Source organism: Zonotrichia leucophrys, chromosome 28 (assembly GCF_028769735.1).
Source record: "Zonotrichia leucophrys gambelii isolate GWCS_2022_RI chromosome 28, RI_Zleu_2.0, whole genome shotgun sequence".
Lineage (NCBI taxonomy): Eukaryota > Metazoa > Chordata > Aves > Passeriformes > Passerellidae > Zonotrichia > Zonotrichia leucophrys.
The window spans coordinates 2,330,758-2,354,141 of record NC_088197.1 but is presented as its reverse complement, the minus strand read 5'-3'; the positions used below and the strand labels follow the sequence as shown (position 1 = coordinate 2,354,141).

General features: G+C 47.1%; 1 protein-coding gene across 5 annotated transcripts in view; it reads right to left on the bottom strand.

The window, feature by feature from the left end:
- MLLT1 (MLLT1 super elongation complex subunit) overlaps positions 1-23,121 on the bottom strand; it is a 38,681-nt gene extending 15,560 nt beyond the window's left edge. Inside the window, exons 1-5 of one of the 5 annotated variants that reach the window (XM_064734574.1) lie at positions 22,963-23,121; positions 17,291-17,471; positions 14,410-14,492; positions 2,183-2,326; positions 589-714 (exon numbers count right to left, since the gene is read on the bottom strand). In XM_064734574.1, coding sequence (XP_064590644.1) covers positions 589-714; positions 2,183-2,326; positions 14,410-14,492; positions 17,291-17,471; positions 22,963-22,974 — 546 coding nt within the window. In that variant the 5' untranslated portion in view covers positions 22,975-23,121. Of the gene's footprint in view, positions 1-588; positions 715-2,182; positions 2,327-9,988; positions 10,088-14,409; positions 14,493-17,290; positions 17,472-20,357; positions 20,639-20,671; positions 20,787-22,962 lie in introns of those variants that run through there. The other 4 variants (XM_064734575.1, XM_064734572.1, XM_064734573.1 and 1 more) reach the window with 4 other exon arrangements.
- Positions 23,122-23,384: the final 263 nt, after the last annotated feature.

The window sequence follows — 23,384 nt, the reverse complement described above, 5'->3', positions numbered from 1 at the left end:
ACAGTGCATGTAATCTGCTCCAAAATACATTGCTTGGGGATTGTTTCCCCATCTAGGATTATACAAAAATAGCTTCAGTACATAAGGGAAAAAAAGAAAAATCTTGAGGTTCTGTGGAAGTGTCAGGGCCTGGCTGCTGCTGGACACAAACACCCAGTGTGGAAAGCACCCATTGGAGCAAGTGAAGTGTTTGATGTTCTCTCAGCACTGCCCTGAGGAAGAGGAAGGGCTGACTTGCCAAGGGGTGCAGGGCATGGCAGGCAGAGAGAGAGCCCCAGAACCCATCAGGGACACAACCAGAACCATCAGAGAGGATTTCATCTGCCTTTAAGGACGATACAATCCACCAAAAATTCCCAGTCTGGCACATTTAATTTTCTTTTCAAAACTTCCCTGGAGAGAAGTCTATCAGATCATAAAAAAGCCTCCTAGAGGCTTGGCAAGTTCCAGACCATTAAGTACTGAACTGCAGAGTACAAGGAGGTTCAGAATTAGCAGCAGCCAGGAACAGCTGCTGAACAAGCTCTCAGCAGGCTGGCCTGAAAGGCTCCCTCACCTCAGGCTGACCCAAACATGTGCTGCACTGACCTTTGACCCATGGGAGGGTTTGGTCTTCTTGGGATCAGAGAAGGCAGAGAGAGGTATCGTGGGCAGCATTGGATAATCAGGACTTGGCCTTGAAACAGTCTCTGCTCCTTCTGGCATCACCATTACCTGGGAATAAAGAGGAGGGAAATTATGTCTGCACAAAGTCTCACGGACTATTAACTATTAACACATGATTATGTTAAGCCACTTGCTCAATTAACACACTATTATTCATCTTTTCAATGTTTTTTTCCTCGCCTGCTTAAAGGCCATAAAAAGATATTGTCTATGGAATGCTCAGTTTCAAGGCAACTCCTCAAATACAGAATATTAAACTCACAAAACTGAAAGGCAGCAATGCAATATCGAGTGTCTTTCCCAAAGGGAATGCCAATATTCTGAGCACAGGCAGGCAATAAAGCTCTGGACAAGAACTGTGTGTTCTGCTGCAAATGCTCTTCCCCTGAAAAAGGCAAGGGAGATAAATCTGGAAGGAATGAGCAAGATTTCCTTGGTTTAGGAAAAGCTGAATTCACTGTTTCAGGGGAAAAAGGAAAAAAAACACAGCTTGGGTCTCTCCCTTCACAAAATCCTAACACCAAGCACTGAGCTCCATGGAACAATTCCTTTCTTATATTGTCAGGATAATTCTGTGAAAAATTGCCACCAGAGAAAAGGCATCCAAAGCGATTGACAGCTGAAACACCTCAGTACACAAGGACTGAAACACCATCCTGTGAAAATCCTGGAGAGCAGAGGATGTTCCAGCCATCCTAGGGCTGAAATGAGCACCTTCCTCTCTCTGCCCAGTACAGGAAAGCACTGGCACACAGTGAACAGGAACCATGGATTGGAAAGGGTCTTAAAGCTCATTTTATTCCACCTCCCATATCCCAGGCTGCTCCAAGCCCTGCCCAACCTGGCCTTGAAATTCTCTGGCTCATTAAAAATTTCTTGCACTTTGTGGTTTGGACTGATTTGCCCAGATGTTGCATTTATTTGAGGATCATCCTTTAGTCTATCCCTGCTCAATACCTTTCCAGATATGGAAATGTTCAGTTCCTGTAGCAACCCATTCTCTACTGGGCCTTCTAGAGAATACCTGCTTCCCACCCCAACCTGTTTTCACTCCATATTATCCAATTTTTCAATAATTTTTTTTATTATCTAAGCCACAAGTAGCTGATGCCAGGTTTAGAGGTCATTTATTGACCAGGAAGCACTAACTATTAAGTTAAAAAAATAATAATAAAGAATGGTTTGAAAGCCTCTCTCTTTCCTTGAGCTTTTCTGTACTGACCCAGCTCCTGGCACCAGGCAACATCCACAGCAGATCCCACTTTCCAGAGGGGTTTTGAGGGGTTTTCTGCTTTGATATTAATTCTCACATTTAAATTGACAAAAGAAATGTCACTAATACACACCAACAAAGGATTTGTTCTGCTGTAAGTGTTGCAGTTCTATAACCACCAGTCAAAACTGGCTGGGTCATCTTTTAAATGAATGTAGAAAACTGCTTGAAGCCTGCTGGCCTTAAAGAAACCTCAGAACAAAACAAGCCCACTCCTTTTAGGATCCCAAAGTGGGCACTTACCCCTCCAGCCCTGATGAGTTTGCGCCTGAATTCCTTGGTGGGGTTGTTGAAAGTCAGCTTCTCACAACGAAGGTGGTTCACAGGTGGGTTCCCCTCCAGATTTAGGAACAGGTCATATGTGAAACAAACCTTTTTGGGCTCCTCCTAAAAACAAGAAAGGCTTTGGGAAACTGGAAGAAGCTTGGCAAGCACACTAAGCCTGGGGATGCGAACAGTCACTCCTGAAAATCCCAAATAAACCACCGAGTGTTGCATTCATGGAGTTTTTCACCATGAGATCAGAGAGCTGGAAATTAAACTATTTGTGCTTGAGGTTAACATTGTTCATCAGGAAGTCAGGCATGAGGCTTCTCACTGCAAAAGCAATGCATGGACACAGATTTTTGACTGAAAATTGTCTGCTTAAAGCTGTTCAAGTCTGCCCAGAAAAGCAGATTCACAAGCTTTATGCACTACTGTTTTCACCAAAATTCAGATCCTATCTCCTTTGGGAAGCACTAACTCTAAGTATCAATATTAAGAAAAGCATAATCCTTTTTGAGAGAAGGAACAACTTCTGAACTCCCAGGATCTCTGCAGGCACCGAGAAAAGATTAAAGGCAATGGGAAAAGGATGGCTTGGTTTGGAAAATCCTTTTCAATATGCATATTGCAGGGGCTGAATGGGAAGATATGCCAGGCTTTTGAACTTTCCAAGGGCACTTTCACCCAAGCAATCCAGAGTTTGTGGGAGTGCTGGGGGGATCATCTGCGCCTCACTGCCTCTGCTCCACCCGCTGCGTTTGCAGCACAGAATGGAAGAAATCCCTCTCTTTTTGCTCTAAAATTGAAAATACTCTTCTTGTGTATTACAAATATGGACAGGACACTGCCTGGGTGTTTCTTGCAGTTTGATTTCCAAGCTGGAAATGCAGGAGAGGAAGCCCAGTGAGGGCAGCAGTGCCCTGCACATTTCCATCCATGCACCCCACGTGCCCCATTCCCTGTACAGCACAGCAGTCTGTTCCAGAACTCCCTCCCAGCAGCTCCATTTCCTGCTGCAGTGGCATTGCTGGATGGGAACAGGCACTGCACTGGGTTTGCTGAAAATAGGCTGAAACAGCTTCAGACCACCCCAATTCCTGCAGAGGCCATTGCTTGGACAAACTACACCTCTAACAATGCAAAGGGTGGTAGCTACACCTGGTTTACATCAAAATCAGTTCCCTGAGCTGATCTAGGAGCTGAGTTCTTGGATCTTCACCCTCAAACAGGAGCAGGGTTTGGTCACAGAGGAAATTCAAGGGTGTAGCTACCACCCTTTGCACCTCTAACAATGCAAAGGGTGGTAGCTACACCTGGTTTATATCAAGATAGTTCTCTGAGCTTAACCAGGAGTTGAGGTCTTGGATCCTCACCTCAAACAGGAGCAGGGTTTGGTCACAGAGGAAATTCAATGTGCAGGAGAGGAAGCCCAGTGAGGGCAGCAGCGCCCTGTACATGTCTATCCTTGCACCCCATGTGCCCCATTCCCTGTGCAGCACAGCAGTCTGTTCCAGAACTCCCTTCCAGCAGCTCCATTTCCTGCTGCAGTGGCATTGCTGGATGGGAACAGGCACTGCACTGGGTTTGCTGAAAATAGGCTGAAACAGCTTCAGACCACCCCAGTTCCTGTAGAGGCCATTGCTTGGACAAACTACACCTCTAACAATGCAAAGGGTGGTAGCTACACCTGGTTTACATCAAGATAGTTCTCTGAGCTTATCCAGGAGTTGAGGTCTTGGATCTTCACCCTCAAACGTGAGCAGGGTTTGGTCACAGAGGAAATTCAATGTGCAGGAGAGGAAGCCCAGTGAGGGCAGCAGTGCCCTGCACATTTCCATCCATGCACCCCACGTGCCCCATTCCCTGTGCAGCACAGCAGTCTGTTCCAGAACTCCCTCCCAGCAGCTCCATTTCCTGCTGCAGTGGCACTGTTGGATGGGAACAGGCACTGCAGGCTCTCAGCCATTAGATTTGCTGAAAATAGGCTGAAACAGCTTCAGACCACCCCAATTCCTGCAGAGGCCATTGCTTGGACAGACTACACCCCTACCAATGCAAAGGGTGGTGGCTACACCTGGTTTACAACAATATCAGTACCCTGAGCTCATCTAGGAGTTGAGGTCTTGGATCTTCACCCTCAGACAGGAGCAGGGTTTGGTCACAGAGGAAATTCAAGGGTGTAGCTACCACCCTTTGCACCTCCAACAATGCAAAGGGTGGTAGCTACACCTGGTTTACATCAATATCAGTTCCCTGAGCTCATCTAGGAGCTGAGTTCTTGGATCCTCACCCTCAAACAGGAGCAGGGTTTGGTCACAGAGGAAATGCAATGTGCAGGAGAGGAAGCCCAGTGAGGGCAGCAGTGCCCTGCACATTTCCATCCATGCACCCCACGTGCCCCATTCCCTGTGCAGCACAGCAGTCTGTTCCAGAATTCCCTCCCAGCAGCTCCATTTCCTGCTGCAGTGGCATTGCTGGATGGGAACAGGCACTGCAGGCTCTCAGCCATTAGATTTGCTGAAAATAGGCTGAAACAGCTTCAGACCACCCCAGTTCCCCTTGTTGGTGCAGAAGCCATTCCTTGGACAAACTACACCTCTAACAATGCAAAGGGTGGTGGCTACACCTGGTTTACATCAATATCAGTACCCTGAGCTGATCTAGGAGTTGAGGTCTTGGATCCTCACCCTCAAACAGGAGCAGGGGTTTGGTCACAGAGGAAATTCAAGGGTGTAGCTACCACCCTTTGCACCTCTAACAATGCAAAGGGTGGTAGCTACACCTGGTTTATATCAAGATAGTTCTCTGAGCTTAACCAGGAGTTGAGGTCTTGGATCCTCACCCTCAAACAGGAGCAGGGTTTGGTCACAGAGGAAATTCAATGTGCAGGAGAGGAAGCCCAGTGATGCCAGCAGTGCCCTGCATATTTCCATCCATGCACCCCATGTGCCTCATTCCCTGTGCAGCACAGCAGTCTGTTCCAGAACTCCCTTCCAGCAGCTCCATTTCCTGCTGCAGTGGCATTGCTGGATGGGAACAGGCACTGCATTGGGTTTGCTGAAAATAAGCTGAAACAGCTTCAGACCACCCCAGCTCCTGCAGAAGCCATTGCTTGGACAAACTACACCTCTAACAATGCAAAGGGTGGTAGCTACACCTGGTTTACATCAAGATCAGTTCTCTGAGCTGATCTAGGAGCTGAGTTCTTGGATCCTCACCCTCAAACAGGAGCAGGGTTTGGTCACAGAGGACAGTGTCATATTAACATGCTGCCAACACCAGGTATTCAGACCCTCTTTTGGGAAAGTCCTGAGGAATCCACACACTCCTGAAAGGAGTTTACTAAAACAGATACAAGGGAGGAAGAATAAAAATCCTTGCAAAACACCCTGCCCTGTCATTTGCCTGTTTTCCATGCCTGTTCTCATTAACTGAATCATTAGCGAGCTCTGCGTGTGCGCTCGCTGCAGTTCAAACAGCAGCTGCACAGGGTCCCTCAAAGCCTAATAAACTGAAATGAAGGATGAATAGAAATCCAAATGTGGCCTAATAATGGCTTCTAAAATGCTTTCCCTGCTTTACAACAGAGTAAATAATCTTGGCTCCATCAGCAATCGCAGGCTTTGGTCAGGAGATGTTTTGCCATTACCAGCTCTGCTTTGTCATTTGCCCATTTGCTTTCCAAGCAGGAGGGAGGCAGCAGATCCCTTTCCCTCTCACCTTGGTATCTCATTTTTCTGGTGCTTTTTTCACCAAAAATTGAATTGAATTTTTTGTAGAATTAAGACATTTTTTTAATGTGATATCCTCCAGCTCAGAGATCACAACTGCCCTGGGAATGAGCCCCAGCAGAGTGCCCTGATCATTAAAATCTCCTTTGTATCCCCCAGGCCATAAGGAGCCCCCCACCCCTCCCTCAGTGAATAGCTGAGATTACAGCACTCCTAAAAGAACCACCACAAAACTCTCAAAGCAAAAAGCTGCAAATAAACATTCTTTCCTTTACTGCCCTCACTGCCCAGCTAATGATTACAGCTCAGGCCACTCCAAAGCTTAATCCATCCGGTCCTCCCTAAAAGGTTCTTCCCCCCAAACAACCATCAAGGGGAAGAAGGGGGGGAGAAACCCAAGGAAAATCTCTCTCAATTGACCCAGACCTAGCCATCCTCTGACTTGAAATCAAAAGGCTGAGTCCACAGTGCCACACTTCAAAGCCTTTCTCAATGACACGTTGGGATCCACACATCCTGCTGCAACTCACAGGAGGTTCTTTCTCACCCTACAAACAATCCTACACACCCTTCATGTGCTCCTGCTTCAGCAGCAACTACACAAACAAGCTGAGCTTTGCTCTTAGAGAATTTAATCTTCTGATTTTCAGATGTCAAACAAACAGAAAAACTGACAAGGGAAGAGACTTTGCTGCTCCCAAGAGCATGAGTTTTGCTAAAGGGCCCTATAGCCAAGAAAAGCTTTTAAAAGGGTTGTTCACAGCTATTTCTAACTGGTAGATGTGAATTGTTTAGATTCAAACCCAGTGGCTCGTTTGGCCATGAAATGGTTAAGCTGGTGCAGGGATGTCTCAGCAAGGCACCTCAGAACCTCACTTTGCATCTGCCCCTTAAATCCCAGGATGCCAGAGAAGTAAACTCCAAGTGAGCAGCACAAAGCCAGGGCTTTTATTTGCAGCTGCTGTAAACTTCCCTTCATCCAGTGAATCCCCCAATTCCACCTCCAATCTCCTGAGCTGGGTACATTAGGTTTTATTTTTACTGCTTCCTGTCTGCACCGCCTGCCACTGAGCTGTTATGAGCTCTGAAGCTGCTTTATTTTTCCTTTGAGTTCTGAAGTAATGGGTTAAAGTTCTTTTGGTATTTTTTTAAGAGAAGGAATTTTTGAAAGTCTTTTGTTAAAATTTCCTTGTCTTGTTTTTTAAGGCAGGGTGTGCCCTTTTGCCACTTAACACAAATCAAAAGAATTTCACTGGTAGCGTGCGCATAAAGCTCATAAATCACTTTTAGAAAGCCATAAAACAAAATTATCTACAAAAATCTAGCACACCAAGGAAGCAGGCTCATGGTTATTCAATAACTATAACATCGAACACCACTTCCCTTTTGCCATGGATCCAGCCTGACAGAGGCATTTATCCACAACTGCAGAAATGAAACCAAACCCTCCCAGGCTGGTCCAACCTGTCTGACTGCTCCTGGGGCAGCTTCCACACAGGGCACTGCAAAGGGAACAGCCCAATATTCACATTTTGAAATAATCAGCCTTATGTTCCACTCAGGAATCCATGAATCAATGTTATCTTTTGGGAAATTCTCCAGGGTTAAGCATTTAGGACTTTCCTCCATCAGACTTTCATTACTTTGCTTGAAAATCAGATTTTCCTAATCTATATTTTATTATATATATAATAAGTACAATAATTATTTGAGTATAAATGATATAGATGAGTGTAAATATATCTCTTTATCTACTCACTACTCCAAGACAAGCACTTAATAATTTACTAACTCTTACAAATACATGATGTGAAGCTGGCATGGCTGATAAAGCTTCTGTCTTTGCCACACACTGCAAATACATATATATCTTAAAAAAAATTATAAATATATACATATAAATATAAAATATATATATAAATATATAAATATACATACACATAAATATATACAAATATACATACGTATATACATATATGTATATATATACACATATATATGTATATGTATATATACACACATATATACATATATATACATATATACACATATATATGTATATATACACACACATATATATACATATATATATGTATATATACACACACATATATATACACATATATACACATATATACACATATATACACATATATACACACACACACACACAGATATATATATATATAAAAAAAATTAATTTTTTTCAGCATCTGGAGGTGCCTATGGATGTGCCACACTGAATGGCTTCTCAAACAAACACAGCCCAGGGTTTGGCCCTGCTCAGATAAAATAATGGGTAAATGAATAATCCAGCCTAATTTCTGACAGAAAAATGTAAAAGCAAAGATTTCCCTAAACAACAGCAGCAGGATAAAAGGAATTGCTGCAGGTTTGGGAAGGAAGATGGTACAGCACAGACCTAAAATGTTTCCCTCTTTCAGCAACACTGAGTAAACTTCAACAGGGTAAAGTTACTCATCCTCTCCTCAGCCCTGGGCACATCCTGCCCAAAATGGCAATTTCACTAAAATCAAATGTCTCCTGCAAACACAGGCTCTTCCCCTTCCTCAGGAGTATTTCCCAGGCCAGTCCCCTCCTGAAGGCACAATCCTGACACCAGTTTGGGCTGATCCTGTTTCACCTCCCCTGCCATATGTGCAGCCCACCTACAACGTCCCCACCGAGTTCCTACTCTGATACACAAATAATTCTCCCCTTTTTCCAATATTTCTCTCTATTTGTTTTCTACATCACCTCTACAAAGGTTGCAGAAGGGATAAAATATGCTTATTTTTCTTTTGAACCTCACTGGAAAAAATCAAACGAATTTTTTCTGCTTTCTTTGCTTATCTCTTTCTCACTAATAGGAAAAGCCCAAGTTCCATGTATCCATTATGTAAATCCTGCAAGGCTTTTATCTCTAGCACTAAAATTAGGAGGTAGCATCTTTAAAGAGACTTTAATACAACATCTTATCCATGTTGCATTAATATCATCTGCCTTATATCAGAATAACATGAAAATCTACTAGACCTTTAGCTTTGTGAGGAGGATTGATCTAATTTGATTAGGATGCAAAAAATGTCACAGGGAATGAATACCAAAGCCAGACCTGTATTACAGCCTCCAGATTACAACGTGTACCACTAGAAGAGATTTATTTGGAGACAACAATGAAAAAAAAAAAGCCTCCAGACTGTTGAAATTGAGGGGGAGAGGGAAGGGGAAGAGCAGGAGAAAAACAGCAAGGCATTTGTTGTAGGGTTTGTATCGATTCGAGCAGCAGAAGCCACTCACAGCAGCCTCGTTACAGGAACACAAAGGATTTCAAAACAAAAATAGCACACTAACATTTCCAGTCCGAATCATCTGCTGTCATTAGCCAACTCGACTTCCAAAAGCTTTATCAATCAACCTGCTGAGCCCCTGCCATTTGTTTTTCAGGATCAGTTACAGCAGCAAAGGCTCTGCCAGTGTTAAAGGAGAGCACGAGAGCTGGGGCTGCCCAGGCTCGCTGCAATATTCCCAATTGATATTCTGCAATTCAAACAGCAGAGCTGAGAAAGCACTGCTGGTGGAGGAGCTGGATTGCAGCACAAGGACAAACACAGGCCAGCAATGCTCACAGAGGATAAGAACACCTCTGACACCTTTTTCACACTCTGCTGACACTTCCCCACCCCACAAAAAGGCACCGAGGCTGCTGCTCCAAACACACACAATGATAACAAAAAGGGAGTACTCCAACACAGAGTCAATGGGCAATTTTATGCCAAGCTGGTTAAAAAATCCCTGATGAAGTTAATGAAAACAGCTCTTAGGAAAGCTGCTCCTTCCCAGAGCACAGGTTGGTATTTCTTTAGCCAAAGCAAAGAGCACAGGGGCTCTGACAGCCAGCATTTGTCATCCCAGCAACAAATCAGAACAGGGAAGGAAAGGGATAAGAAAGGAGCTTAAATTGTGGAAAAAAACCCATTTCAGCCAACCATGGCAAAGATCAATCTCCACAGCCTGGCTCACTCCCTCTTTAAATCCTTTCTCTTCTCACCTTCACAAAGCTGAACATGCATCAATAAACAAATCCCAAAGCCTCTGCACGTCTGGTTTCAGCTGAGGACACACACCAACAAAAATGTGTCAGATTGTGAGGAACATATGGCCTCAAACCCACCCAGTCACCTCCAAAGAGCCTTTTCACCCCAATCCCAGACCAATCCATAGCAGCCACTTGCAGAGAATTACTCAAGGATGAGTCCCAAATGCTGTAATCAATTCACAATATCTGCTGCACTCACACCAGCTGATCCCCACCAGTGGCAACAGGTTACAGACATCAAAGTGAGAACAAGGTCTTGAAGTAATGAAGACTTTATTTGGAGCTTTAACACCTTCTTTAATTCAGGAGAACACAGGCTGTATCCTAAACCTTTGCCATTCCTCCTCCTTTCCCTATCTTTTTAATTTTTACTATATCCCAGTCTTTGCAGAAATATTTACCTCTTGCATTTCCTTCAACTCCACTTACAGAAAATGATCAGAGCTCTTAAAATTCCCAGATGGCATCACATCATTGGGCAGAGGAGCTCAACTGAATATCCTGAGCTGGAAGGGACCCTCAGGGATGATCAGTGCAGCCCCATCCCTGCACAGCCACCCCAAAACCCCACCCTGAGCAGCCCTGAGGGCTCTGTCAGTGAGGGGCTGGGAACACAAACCCTGTGAGGAACAGCTGAGGGAGCTGGGGGTGCTCAGCCTGGAGAAAAGGAGACTCAGGGGTGCCCCCATCGCTCTCTGCAGCTCCTGAAAGGGGCCTGTGCTCAGCTGGGCTGGGCTCTGTCTGCAGCAGCACTGACACAACCAGAGCACACAGCCCCAAGCTGCACCAAGGGAAATACAGGTTGGATATCAGGAAAAGGTTTTTTACAGAAAGGGTGATAAAGTTCTGGAATGGCTGCCCAGAGATGGAGTCCCCATCCCTGGGTGTGTTTAACAAAGCCTGGATGTGGCACTGGGTGCCAGGGTTCAGTCAAGGGGTTGGGCTGGGTTGGACTCGATGGTCTTGAAGGTCTCTTCCAACCCAGTGATTCTGTGAATTCTGTGTCCAAGCACTCCTGCAGCTCTGGCAGCCTTGGCACCATTCCCTGGGCAGCCTGGGCAGTGCCCAGCAGCCTCGGGGGGCAGAACCTTGCCCTGAGCTCCATGCCCAGCCCTGGCACAGCTGCAGCTGCTCCTGAGGTCCTGTCCCTGCTCACCCCTCAGCTGAACTCCCTGCAATCCTTAGTTCACGGCTGAATCTGAAAACACATCTTTGTTCCATCTTCCAGCACATCACTGGAACATTTTTCCACCTTTTCCCTCAATCACCCCTTGGCCCAATTAAATAATGAGAGGTGCTGCCTGAAACTCCTTAATTAGCAATTTGTTAATCAGCTTAAAAATGGAAAAGAACTTCTCCAGCAAACATGCAGCTAAAAAAACAGGGCAAAAATGAGTGTTTTGAAGATCTGTAGATTTGAAAAACAAGTCTGCAACTCAACCTGTTCTCCTATTTATTTGTCATGTTTCTGAAGACCAAAATGTCAGAAACAAAGAGCCTTCTCCTAAATTAACAGCTCCTTCCATTGTTTCCAGGGAGAACAGAGCCCACCTATTTCCCTTATTTATAAAAGGCACCTCTCTGCTCAGTGCTGGGGAACAAGTCTGCAGTCACGTGTGTGGAGAAACAATGAGGAGTGATGACCCCAGTGGGTGTGAAAGCAAGTTCTAGGCACAAAAGCTGCCAGCTCCACACTCCATGAGAAGCACAGGAATATGAGGGACAGAAGGAAAAAGAAAACACAGGAATGCAGATGGCAGTGACACCTCTGAAAAGCCACAGAAATGAGGGAGATCTGAGATTTGTGAAAGAAACCATTGGAGAGCTGCAGGGAAAAGGGAAGAGTGGGGAATGGCTGGGTGAAAATAAAAGGGAAGTGTAGAACTAAAACACATTTCACCCTCTCAGGCATTAGAGGTTCCACTTTTAAGGAATCAGCCTGGAGAAGTTGACATTTTTTGGTCAGGAGTGTAAAGGATCTTGAACCTGACTTAAGCCACCATTTAGTGCAGATGGAGAATTTTCTGTTTCCCATCTAAAACCTCAGAAAAGCCACCAGAAGTAGAACTACTTCAAGCTTTTGAGGTGTTTTTGTTGCACTCAAGTGTTTGCCAAAAAAGCTGCTTTTATCAACAACATCCACCTCCCAGCCCCTGCCTGCCATTCTTCTTCTTTTGGTTTACCCTGCCCACCCAAAAAACGACTTGTGGGCAAAACATTCCCAGGTTTAGGAGGACATTGTGTCTTCTGTGGCCCAATCCAATTATCTGGCTTATTCCTCCAAGCCAAAAAGTGGGGTCAGAGCATGTGGCAGGCCAAGAACCCAAAATGCTGATTATTCACAGTGACACTGCCAGGAGAGCACCCTGGGCTGGAGTGGGACAGGAAGGAAAAGCACAGACAGGTGTTTGTGGGAGGCTCCTTCAAGCTTTTGAGGTGTTTTTGTTGCACTCAAGTGTTTGCCAAAAAAGCTGCTTTTATCAACACCATTCATCCCCCAGCCCCTGCCTGCCATTCTTCTTCTTCTTCTCCTTCTGGTTTACCTTACCCACCCAAAAAACAACTTGTGGGCAAAACATTCCCAGGTTTAGGAGGACACTGTGTCTTCTATGGCCCAATCCAATTATATCTGGCTTATTCCTCCAAGCCAAAAAGTGGGGTCAGAGCATGTGGCAGGCCAAGAACCCCAAATGCTGATTATTCACAGTGACACTGCCAGGAGAGCACCCTGGGCTGGAGTGGGACAGGAGGGAAAAGCAGACAGGTGTTTGTGGGAGGCTCCTTCAAGCTTTTGAGGTTGCACTCAAGTGTTTGCCAAAAAAGCTGCTTTTATCAACACCATTCATCCCCCAGCCCCTGCCTGCCATTCTTATTCTTCTTCTTCTTCTGGTTTACCTTACCCACCCAAAAAACAACTTGTAGGCAAAACATTCCCAGGTTTAGGAGGACACTGTGTCTTCTGTGGCCCAATCCAAGTGGGGTCAGAGCATGTGGCAGCCAAGAACCCCAAATGCTGATCATTCACAGTGACACTGCCAGGAGAGCACCCTGGGCTGGGACAGGAGGAAGAGCAGACAGATGTTTGTGGGAGGCTACTTCAAGCTTTTGAGGTGTTTTTGTTGCATTTAAGTGTTTGCCAAAAAAGCTGCTTTTATCAACACCATTCATCCCCCAGCCCCTGCCTGCCATTCTTCTTTTGGTTTACCCTGCCCACCCAAAAAACGACTTGTGGGCAGAACATTCCCAGGTTTAGGAGGGCACTGTGTCTTCTGTGGCCCAATCCAATTATCTGGTTTATTCCTCCAAGCCATAAAGTGGGGTCAGAGCAATGTGGCAGGCCAAGAACCCAAAATGCTGATTATTCACAGTGACACTGCCAGGAGAGCACCCTGGGCTGGGACAGGAGGAAGAGCAGACAGATGTTTGTGGGAGGGCCAGGGAAAGGAGGATGGGAAATAAATAGATTGAGGCTGTTCCATGTGCTCTGCTGTCAACACACCTGGGTAAGGGCTCTGAGGGGGTGGGAGAGCACAGATTCCAGGGATGTGGCTCAACATTTTGGGTTTAGTTTACCTCAGTTCCCTCTTAGGGATCATAAGCAAAACATTAGTTTTTATTTTATGATTTAAGCAGTAATCAAACCCAGAAACATCCATTATTCATGTTTAACAAAACAATTTAACTGCAACTGAGGTAATATGAACACAAGTGCCCAATTCCCTGTTTTCATAACCTACAGCATGTGACCTCTGTGGTAGACTTAAAGCAAGCAATAAATCCAAATTTTAACTTTCATATACTTGCTGGCAATGCATCTTAAGACTTAAAATATTTAGTGTTTTCTTTCTGGAAGAGCACTGAGCAAGAACAAGGATATCTTTAAGACAGCTCTAAATACTTGTGCTACACATGCAAATGTTTGTCTTGGGCCTCTGCAGATTTCATACCTATACAGTTAAATTTAACAAGCTTGCAAATTCAAAAGCAGATTTTTAATATATCGAGAATCAACACAGTGTTTACAAATATTTATAGCATCCGTGTCTTATGTTTATTTACTTCCATATGTACATAAAATATTTTAAATTGCTTTAATATCCTCCATGCTAAAGAAGCTACAAGTGGCACAATCTCTGCTCAGAATCTCCAGGACCATCCACTGTCCTGGTATCACCTTTTTATCCAATTCCATTTCTGCCAAAAGCTTTCTTTTGAAGTCTGGCAGGAGCTTCCAACTCCCAGTTAAATTCTATTTATTAGACTAATAAAAAACACACACATAAAACAGTCACATAATTTAGAGTCTTTCTGTCAGGCAGTTTCAGGCTCTGGCACAGCTCAAAACAATTAGAAGAGCAGAAATCAGATTCTACCTTGTTTTTGAAGTGCACTTCAATGGGCATAATGAAGCCAGCGTAGCCAGACTCCTCCACCTTGTAGGGGGGCTCCTTGCACACTGAAAGAGAACAAATAAATGTGAGCTTGGAATTCAGCACAACTTTATTTGAGGCAAAAAGGAGCTGCAAGAGGAGAGCTGGGCCTCTGACAGCTCAGGGCACAGTTAAATCATTGACCTTTGTGGAAAAACCCACACAGAATAAGATGGTGGCCACAGGCTTAGTTAAGAACATGAAATCTGTTCTTGGCTCCTCCCATGGAACGGAAACATAAAACACTGCAGGCCCGAGTCTCAGTGAGCTCCTTCCCCTCCTGTGCACCCAGATACAATTACAGCTCTGGGCAGGCCCACAACAATGCAAACTGCCAGCTCCAAGTGCCTGGCAAGGAAAGGCCAAGACCCGAAAAGTGGAACAGCACAGAAAGAAAAAAAAAACTTTACTTTGATGCCCATAATTCTGAATCAAAACACTGCCACACACAAGCAGGGGATGATTTTTTCCTTGAAACACTCCCCAGTGCTCACAGTTGGGTAAGAGCCACGCTCCAGGTGAACAAACCTGAAGGGCAGGTGAGCACTGCTATTTATTTCACACACAAGGAAACACGAGGAGGAAGGTGAACCAGTTTGCTGTTAAGGTCAGAGCTGCTTAGTGCAGAAACAGCAATTAGAAAAGTTAATTGCTTTTCAGAAATTAATCTGCATGTCCCTGCCTCAGTTTCCCCTGTCCCGCTATCTGCTGTGGGTTCATGCTCCTGAATTTTGCTGTTATCCATTCCAGGATATCCAATTTGAAGGATACCAGGATCATTTCACTGCTCCATTTCTTTGGCCATGAAGTAGCAGCACACAGCAGCTGCCAGGAGAAACATGAGACCCACACAGATATTCTCCCTCCTCAGGAACTGGATGCACTTGCATATAATTTATGCACTACAATATATGTAAATAAAGTCAATTAGGTAATTAGAGGAATTCAGTGCAAATCTTTTGAGTTTCTCTTAAGAATTCCAAGTAATTAATATGATTAGGAAACAGTACATCAAACCTAAAAGCACACAAATTATTTGCCTTTAATGTAGCTGTATTATCCCCTCCCAGCTCTAAGCACTTCTACCATCATTAAGGTGCTGGAAAGCAGCACTCCAGATACAACTGAGAAAAAAGGGCATCCCTAAAAATAACAAAAAACCTCTAGACTTGCTTTAACTTGAATTTCATACAAGAACCCTGTCATTTAGAGGGAAAAATCCCAAAGCAAAGAGCGGTGCCAATATGGCAGCAGGAATCCTAAGCCTGTGTGCCAAGCAGCCTTTGTTCCTCTGCCACTCTGTTCTGACAAATTCCAAGGGCTCCAAGAGCAATCTGCCAGCAGCACGAGCCCACCTTCAGCAGCAGGAGCTGCTCCAAGAGGGCACCATCTGAAAAACCCTTCAGAAACACTCAGGACTAGGAGAGCAACTTGAGGTACAACCCAGACATGCCTTGCTCAAAGGCACACTGGAATTAGGAACAAGGAAGTGTGGAAATTCAGGGACTGGGAGAAAATACCCCTGGAAAGGGAGATGATGCAGCAACTGATTGAGCAAAGGCCATGGTTTATACTGCCAGAGGGCAGGGATGGATGGGAGATTGGGAATCAGGAATTGTTCCCTGGCAGGGTGGGCAGGCCCTGGCACAGGGTGCCCAGAGCAGCTGGGGCTGCCCCTGGATCCCTGGCAGTGCCCAAGGCCAGGCTGGGACAGTGGGAGGTGTCCCTGCCATGGCAGGGCTGGCACTGGATGATCTTTGAAGTCCCTTCCAATCCAAACCATTCCATTACTCTATGTGCTATCCCAACACAGTTATTTGTAATAAATGAATTACACTACAGGACAAGAACTGTAACCCACAGGTTGTATTTTCATTCTATAAATCAGCTTTCAGCTCAGTCCTGCACCTGCTTGTCACACATCAGTTTGAAGAGAGCAGTTTGAAGGAGATTTTATCAACACACCCCTGTGAATGCTGAGCACCTCTCAGCTCCTTTCTTTGTGGAGTCCCACACATCCCCAAGGTCACAGGCTGTCCAAGGCACCCTGAGTGTCCTGTCCTGGAGCACTATTGTCAGAAATGCACATTACAACAATTCTCAGGGGCAGCTTGTCTTTCTTAAAGCACTAATGCTGCAGCTCCAGTTACACAATCCTACACAGAGGGAACTGCACTGCCCCTGAGAAGGGCAATTCCTGCTCCTCCACCTCAACCTCATGGGCTCCTGCTGCCCCAGGCCAACAATAAGGTTCATTTTGCTACAGAGTCAGAAAACAAAGTCAGAAAATAACACTCCAACCCAACCACAACGACTGCACTGGGCTTGCATGGGGAATGTACAGCAAAGACACCATCACCCCACAGCAGCATTGATTTCTGCTGGGTTAAGGCTGCCTGAACTGGCATCTGAGACTAGAAATTGCAACAATCTGCAAAACTCTCCATAGCCAGTACACATCTGAGCCCAGAGCATCTCTCATGTGCTTCCAGCTTTTGCTGGTGAATTCTAACAAATCAAACCCATCTTTCCCATTGTGTAACATGAATTATCTTCTGCTGTCACTTGTGTCTTGAGAACCTGCACATACTAAATGCTTAAATAAGAGGAGAAAGCAGCTCACCTCCTGCCCTTTCAGCACAAGAAAGGTCCCATTCTCCCTGACCTTCCTCAAGCTCAGTGGGGAAAGGTTCAAGCTGGAGTGCACGCAATGGATATTTCTCTCCTTTTTAAGGAGCTATTTCACAGACAAGTGCCAGTTGAACACAACCTCGACTTGCAGAATGCTCTTTCACAGAAATAAAGCACACCCAGCCCCTCTGACCTCGCTTGGGTTTGGGGAAGCTCTCGTGCAGCCGGAAGACGACGCGCTCCACGAAGTGCTGGATGTCGCACTGCTCGGGGCCCCGCACGAACACCATCCAGTCATGGGTGAAACCTTCCGTGGTCGGCTTCTTGCGCAGCTGGGCCCGGTGCCCCAGCTCCAGCTTCACCTGCACCGTGCACTGCGAGGGGACAGAGAACACAAAACCATCAGCAGAGACAACACAAAACCATCAGCAGAGACAACAACACAGAACCATCAGCAGACACCAACCCAAAACCATCAGCAGACAACAACCCAAAACCATCAGCAGAGACAACACAGAACCATCAGCAGAGACAACACAAAACCATCAGCAGAGACAACACAAAACCATCAGCAGAGACAACACAGAACCATCAGCAGAGACAACCCAAAACCATCAGCAGAGAACAACACAAAACCATCAGCAGAGAACAACACAAAACCATCAGCAGAGAACAACACAAAACCATCAGCAGAGACAACACAGAACCATCAGCAGACAACCCAAAACCATCAGCAGAGACAACACAGAACCATCAGAAGAGACAACACAGAACCATCAGCAGACACAACACAGAACCATCAGCAGAGACAACCCAAAACCATCAGCAGAGACAACACAGAACCATCAGCAGACACAACACAGAACCATCAGCAGAGACAACACAGAACCATCAGCAGACAACAACACAGAACCATCAGAGGAGACAACACAGAACCATCAGAGGATAAATGAGCTTTGCTTGGTCGTATCTTATGCAAGCTGTTCCAGCTCCAGAGCTCAGTCCCCAAGGGCACTGGGTGCCAGAAGCCAGCTCGCTCTCAGACCAAGGCTGCGGGTCAGCCCCTAGCAAGCAGGGAGATATTCAGCTCTTAGTGATCAGGCAGCTCTTGTGATTTCAGCTTTGCTTGCTAGGTAGCTTTTCCCTTGGCCTAAGGCTCCAGGAGAGGGTAGAGAGAGGAGAAGCAGAAGGCTCTGGCTGTTCCACGAGTATGGCTTTATTGTAGGGGTTTGTGAAGGGTCTCAGCTCTTCTTCTTCCGAGTTAGTAGGGGTACAGTGTGCTACTTTTATACCCTTGGCCTGGATCCAATCCTGACCAATGGCAAAGGTGTTAGAGTGACCATAAGTGACCAATAGTAGGGTTTAACACAATATTGCTTTACATGGCTGTAGGGATAAGGTACAAGGCGGATGTCCCTGGAGACAGGAAACTTCTTTGCTGCTGTGTCAGCATTCTATTCTCTAAGGGGCCCTGGCTAAACCTGAAGGGTTTACTACAAGAGGAGACAACACAGAACCATCAGAAGAGACAACACAGAACCATCAGCAGACAACAACCCAAAACCATCAGCAGACAACAACCCAAAACCATCACCAGACAACAACCCAACACCATCAGCAGAGACAACACAAAACCATCAGAAGAGACAACACAGAACCATCAGCAGACCATGCAAAACCATCAGCAGACAACAACCCAAAACCATCAGAAAGAACAACACAGAACCATCAGAAGAGACAACACAAAACCATCAGCAGAGAACACAAAACCATCAGCAGAGAACACAAAACCATCAGCAGACAACACAAACCGCGCTGAAGACACCTCACCCCCCCAAGGAACACAACACCCCCATGTGAGGATCAACCTCAGGCTGCAAACCGCTGTTAAGGACAGCCACTAAAATAACTCCCAGCACCATTTCATACCTATTTTCTTCCTAATATTAACATTGCAGAGAAAGCAGCTCTAAAAGAAGGATTGGTTTCTCTGCCTCGCTTATCAGTGAAATTGTCAGCAAAGTCCTAATTGAGGAATCTTTATTTCTAGAAAGTGTCAGAGACAGAACTTGATGTTCACAGCTTGCGGAATTCACAGCACTGACAGAAAACTCGTCTTGAAACAGGAAAAATCAGATCGTGAATTGGTGGTTTATGATATTCTCTAGAATATATCACTCACCAGAAGAAAATGATGTTTCCTGTATGGTTCTAAATATATTTTATTATCTCACTTTCAAAGACCAAGTTAACATATCTGCCTGTACGATGTCCAACACTATATTGACCTAATTCTGATTTGCATTCCTGAATCCTACTCTGACCACTGAGTAACAGAGAAGGTGTATTCCACATCAGGCTCAAAGCACAAAAATCCCATTAAGTGCCTTAAAAACCAAATGAAATTAATGGTGAAAATCCACATAGTATTGCAGACTTCACAGCCAGCAGAAAGGAAATGAATTAAACAGATGTAACAGAGAAAAGGCAAATGGGATTCAGACACAAGATAAATCAAGGCAATCTTAGAGCCACGTTTGTAGACAGACAAAAACACTCAAGGTACCCAACTTTTGTGCAGATTTGTTACACAAACCAGAGCAGCAGCAGTGATTCCAACTAAATCTACTAAAATCCAGCTTCAGCACAAGGGGGCTCATAGAAAAAGAGGCTGGTTTTAGTCCCTACCCCATTCTTCACTTCAGGCTTGAAAATAAGTGTCTTGCTCCTCCTAGCAAGTCCCAATTACCATTGGGAGAGGCAGCATTATTTGTCATTACCTATATTACATGTTGACCTGGAGCCAAACCAAGGGCATGTTAGACAATGAGCAGGGAAAGAGAAAGCTTCCCGAGCTCCAGACAAATGTTTAGGGAAAGCATCATCCTTATTTTCCCCCTGACAAACTGCAGCAAGGAGTGTGAGCACAATTAATGCTCACTTTGCATCTCCAAGCCGAGATTTTTTCCCAGAGCATGGTGAATACTTGCTGGAAAAGCACAAGTGACTCCATCTCAGCCTTCTTGTCTTTGTAAAAAGCTCTCACAGGAGGTCTGCAGAGCACCAGGCATCAAAGCCTGACCTCCCAAATTGCAGTCCAGTTCCAATTTCAACCATAAGCCTTAACACACTCTTGCAGGCAGCTTAAATCTTCACAGCAAAATACCTCCAGCCACCCAACACATCAATCCTAAGGCTCGGGGACAAACTCATCTCATTAATTCCTTCACCATTATTGCTGCAGCATTTCTTTGGGATACCTTCCTCTGCAAGTTCTCTTGGCAGGCCATTTTTTCCTGTTCTTAAGGCTTATCTACAGCAGCTCCACCTCGTTCCTGCGCTAAGAACCGAGCCTAGGGCCGGCTGCTCTTTCATGTCGCATTAAGGGCTGAGAAGAAAGGCAAGGTGCGCTTCCCTCCAACGCTGCAAAAGCATTGTGGAGCCAGCCTGCCGAAATCCTCGGCTCACATCGGAGCGTGCCTGCAGGCCGGCTTTATCTGGGATGCTTCCCACAGCGCTCACATCCCCTGAGCCAGCCTGTGCCGCAGCCTCACGTTATCGATTCCGTAATTACCCTTTAAATCCTGCTACTGTTGCCAGTTACTACCCCTCTCCTGAGAAGTGCAAATGACTGTCAGGCTACAAAATCTGCCTTTCCGAGTTGAAACGGCTGAGAAATTGGAGCTGAGAACCAGATGGGGCTGTGTGGAAGAGACCGAAATTAAACATAAAAGAGAACTGTTTAACTGAGAGTGAAAGTTGTACTTGCTGCACTCCTCACACCCTGCTCCAATTAACAATCGCTGTGAATTAAGCCAGAAGTTGAAACACATTTGAAAATAAGATCTCCCAACATAACCAGCATCCAAAGTTGCTCCGCTGAAAATGGAGGGTTTTTTCCTTTTTTTTTGCCAAGCGTGTCTCTCAACAAAGGGAAATCAGGATCCTATTCAAACAATTTGTAATAATACAAAGGAGCCTGCTTTCAACTTCTCAATAAACATTCTGAAGGCTGCTCTGGTTTTTGTTTGATGTGCTAATTGCCTGAAAGCCATCAGCAGCTCCCATTCCCGCTCCTGCGGGTGTAATCCGGGATAGCGGGGCCGGTTCCGAACCTCAGGCCGGTACCTGTTACCCTCACCCCGCACACAAAAGGTTCCCCCCATCACCTCAGGCAAACTTCCCGCACGCATCCTGGATCCCCCCAGGCCCGCAGGGACTCTCCGGGTGGCATTAACCCTTCCCGGTGGCATTAACCCTTCCCGGCAATAATCCCAGGCAGGAATTTGCGGGAAATGCTGCTCGCACCCCCCGCCGAGGGCGAGGCTGCAGCGGCCGCACACGGAGGGGAGAGGCTGAAACCCCCCCAAAAGGGTGTGGGGAGTGTCCCCCCATCAATGGATTAGGACCCCCAAAATATGGGGTGGGAAGGAGGAGTCCCCATCAAATGAAGGGTGTGATGTGCCCCCCTAAATGGGATTAGGGAGGAGGTGTGTCCCCCAAATGGGGCATGGGGAAGAGGTGTGTCCCCCCAAATGGGATTGAGGAAATGATGTACCCCCCGAAATGGGGAGTGTGGAGGAGGTGTGTCCCCCCAAATGGGATTGAGGAAATGATGTGCACCCCGAAATGGGGAGTGTGGAGGAGGTGTGTCCCCCCAAATGGGATTGGGGAGATGATGTACCCCCCCCCAAAATGGGGGGTGTGGAGGAGGTGTGTCCCCCAAATGGGATTGGAGAGGGGGTGTGACCCCCAAATGGGACTAGGGAGGGGGTGTGACCCCCAAATGCTGGGTGAGAAGGAGGAGTACCCATCAAATGAAGAGTGTGATGTAGCCCCCCAAATGGGATTGGGGAGATGATGGACCCCCCCCAAATGGGGGGTGTGAAGGAGGTGTGTCCCCTAAATGGGGTGTGGAGGAGGTGTGTCCCCTAAAATGGGATTGGGGAGGGGGTGTGACCCCCAAATGTGGGGTGGGAAGGAGGAGTCCCCATCAAATGATGTGCCCCCCCCAAATGGGATAGGGGAGATAATGTACCCCCGCCAAATGGGGGGTGTGGAGGAGGTGTGCCCGCCCAAATGGGACTGGGGAGATGATGTACCCCCGCCAAATGGGGGGTGTGGAGGAGGTGTGTCCCCCAAAAGGGGCGTGAGAAGGAGGTGTGCCCCCCCAAAATGGGATTGGGAAGGAGGTGTGCCTATGCAAAAGGTGCGGGAAGGAAGAGCTGTGCCCCCCAAATGGGATTAAGGAGATGCGTCCCCTAAAAGGGGAGTGGGGAGAAGCCACGCACGCTTCCCAAATGGGGGGTGGGAAGGAGATGTGACACCCCAAAATGGATTGAGGGGATTTGCATTCCCCCAAAAGGGTGTGGAAAGGAGACGTGCCCCCTAAGTGGGGGTTGTAAGGAGGAGGTGTACCCCCACAAAGGGGTGCGAGGAGGACGTGTGCTGCCCAAAGGGGATTGGAGAGGAGATGTGCCCCCGCAACAGGGTGTGGGTAGGAGGAGGTGTGCCCCCCAAATGGGACTGACGAGGAGATGTGCCCCCCAAAAGCGACTAGGGAGGAAGTGTGCCCCCCCCAAAGAGAATGGGGAGAAGGTGTCCCCTTTAAAGGGTGTGGGGAGGACATGTACCCCCCCAAATTTGAGGGGCTGGGAGGAGATGTGCCCCCCAAAGAGGGTGTGAGGAGCAGATATACCCCCCCAAAGAGGGGCGATGCCACCCAGCCCCCCCTTCCCGAGGACAGGAGCGCCCCCCCCATTCAGGGCCCATTCCCGGGGGTCCCTCCCCTACGTGCCCCCCTCTCTGAGGGGGGGGCGGCACCGCCCCACCCCTCCGGCAGCGCGCCGCGGCCGCTCCCCTCACCTGATTGTCCATGGCTGGGCACAGCAGCGCCGCGGGCCCCGCTCGCTCGCTCCCGCCGCCGCGGCGGTTTCGCTGCCCGGTCGGCGGGGCGGGGGGGGAGAGAGAATCTCTTCCCCCGCTCAGTCCACGAGCGAAGCCGCTCTGTCCGTCCCCCCCACCCCCCTCCCCACCGCCTCGGCCGCCGCCTGCTCGGTCGCGGCCCCTCACGGCCCCGCCGCCCGCCTCATTGTGTGTCACTCACAGGCAGCGCCAGCCCCGCGCCCGCCCCGCGGAACCGGAAACCGCCTCAGCGCCACAGCGGCCCCCGCGCGCCGCCAATGCCCGCGCGCCGCACGCCGCGGGGCGCGGCCCCGCCCTCCTCCCCATGATGGACAGGTGTGTTCACCAATGAAAGGCAGGCGGGCTGCGGAGTGGGCGGGCCC